The 1,298-nt window shown below is 47.5% G+C and overlaps 1 protein-coding gene across 1 annotated transcript in view; it reads right to left on the reverse strand.

Moving 5' to 3' along the window:
* Positions 1-851: 851 nt before the first annotated feature.
* The window catches only part of LOC118412801 (ankyrin repeat and SOCS box protein 5-like), a 3,220-nt gene continuing 2,773 nt past the window's right edge, over positions 852-1,298 (reverse strand). The window contains exon 5 of the mRNA XM_035815828.1: positions 852-1,229. Coding sequence (XP_035671721.1) covers positions 873-1,229 — 357 coding nt within the window. The 3' untranslated portion in view covers positions 852-872. The remainder of the gene's footprint in view (positions 1,230-1,298) is intronic.

Consider the following 1,298-nt stretch of genomic DNA (forward strand, 5'->3'; position numbering starts at 1 on the left):
ATGATAGCTTTTCTTCGAGAAAGCATGTATACAATATAGAGGAAAATGTAGTAATGTTTTGTTTGTCAAGGAAGCGAGTAACGCAAAAGCGAATTTTAGCATTCTCAAAGAAAACTGCAGCTATGCCGTAACATGCTAACTTCAAATTAGTCAGGATTCTGTGGCCTACATGCCTTATATGTGTAAGGTTTGATCCACTCGCAGCGGAAAGGGCCTATACTCATTTCAATAAGTGTAGTGGGTTCTTTAACGTGGTTACTTCGAGGTGTGAATTTCCTCAAACACGAGGCCTCCATTTAACGTCCTACTAGAAGGACGTCCTTAACCTAAAACCTAGAGTAGGTACCAATTTTCACCTAAGTCGCGATCGTGTGAACACCCTTTCTCTTTAACACGCAGGCACGCGAGCGCACGCACACACACACACACAGACAAACACACACACACATACACACACACACACACACACACACACACACACAAACACACAAACACAAACAAGCCTGTCCTTGGTGCTGAACAACTCACACGCACAAACATGCATGTCCATGGTGCTGACCACCCTATTACACATACAAACATGCCTTATGTACAAGGTGCCATTTCTCTTTAACACGCAGGCGCGCACGCATACACAGACACAGACACACACACGCGCGCGCGTGCGCATACCTGTCCTTGGTACTGGGCACATGAATGTGCCTGATGCTCAAAACCTTCTTACATACCAAAAAGTGATCAACTGAAGTCTGATCGATGAAGTCTGAGTACATTCAAGAATTATTCATGTTATCAAGATCTGATAACTTGAAAAGGTAACGTTACAGAGGGGGAATGAAGAGAAATACACATTTCCATTTAAACAAATATCATTAGACAAACTGAAGGAAAGCCTTATGTGCTGAGGGGATGTTCAGCCTGTCTACTGCGTGTAGTCGTCCTTTCCCGAGACTGTTCCACACGACCAGCCGGCAGAGCTGGCACAGCGTCAGCGGGCTGGGACTCAGCAGTAGGGCCCTCGTAGCACTGTCTGATGGAGCCACATCCACGGGTTTCTTCCCCAGAGAGTCCACGGCATTCATGTCTGCCCCGGCTTCCAGGAGAAGTCTTGTAAGTTCAGCATGGTCGCCCCGAGCGGCAACATGGACTGGGGTTCCCCTCACGCCCCCGGTCCCGATGTTTGGGTTAGCCCCGGCCCGCATGAGCGACCTACACAGCCGCAGGAAGTCCTGAATAGATGCAAATAAAAGAAGAACATTGACATACCCGACTGAAGCACAGTGTATATACAGACAGTA

The sequence above is a fragment of the Branchiostoma floridae genome, chromosome 4 (genome assembly GCF_000003815.2).
Source record: "Branchiostoma floridae strain S238N-H82 chromosome 4, Bfl_VNyyK, whole genome shotgun sequence".
Taxonomy (NCBI): domain Eukaryota; kingdom Metazoa; phylum Chordata; class Leptocardii; order Amphioxiformes; family Branchiostomatidae; genus Branchiostoma; species Branchiostoma floridae.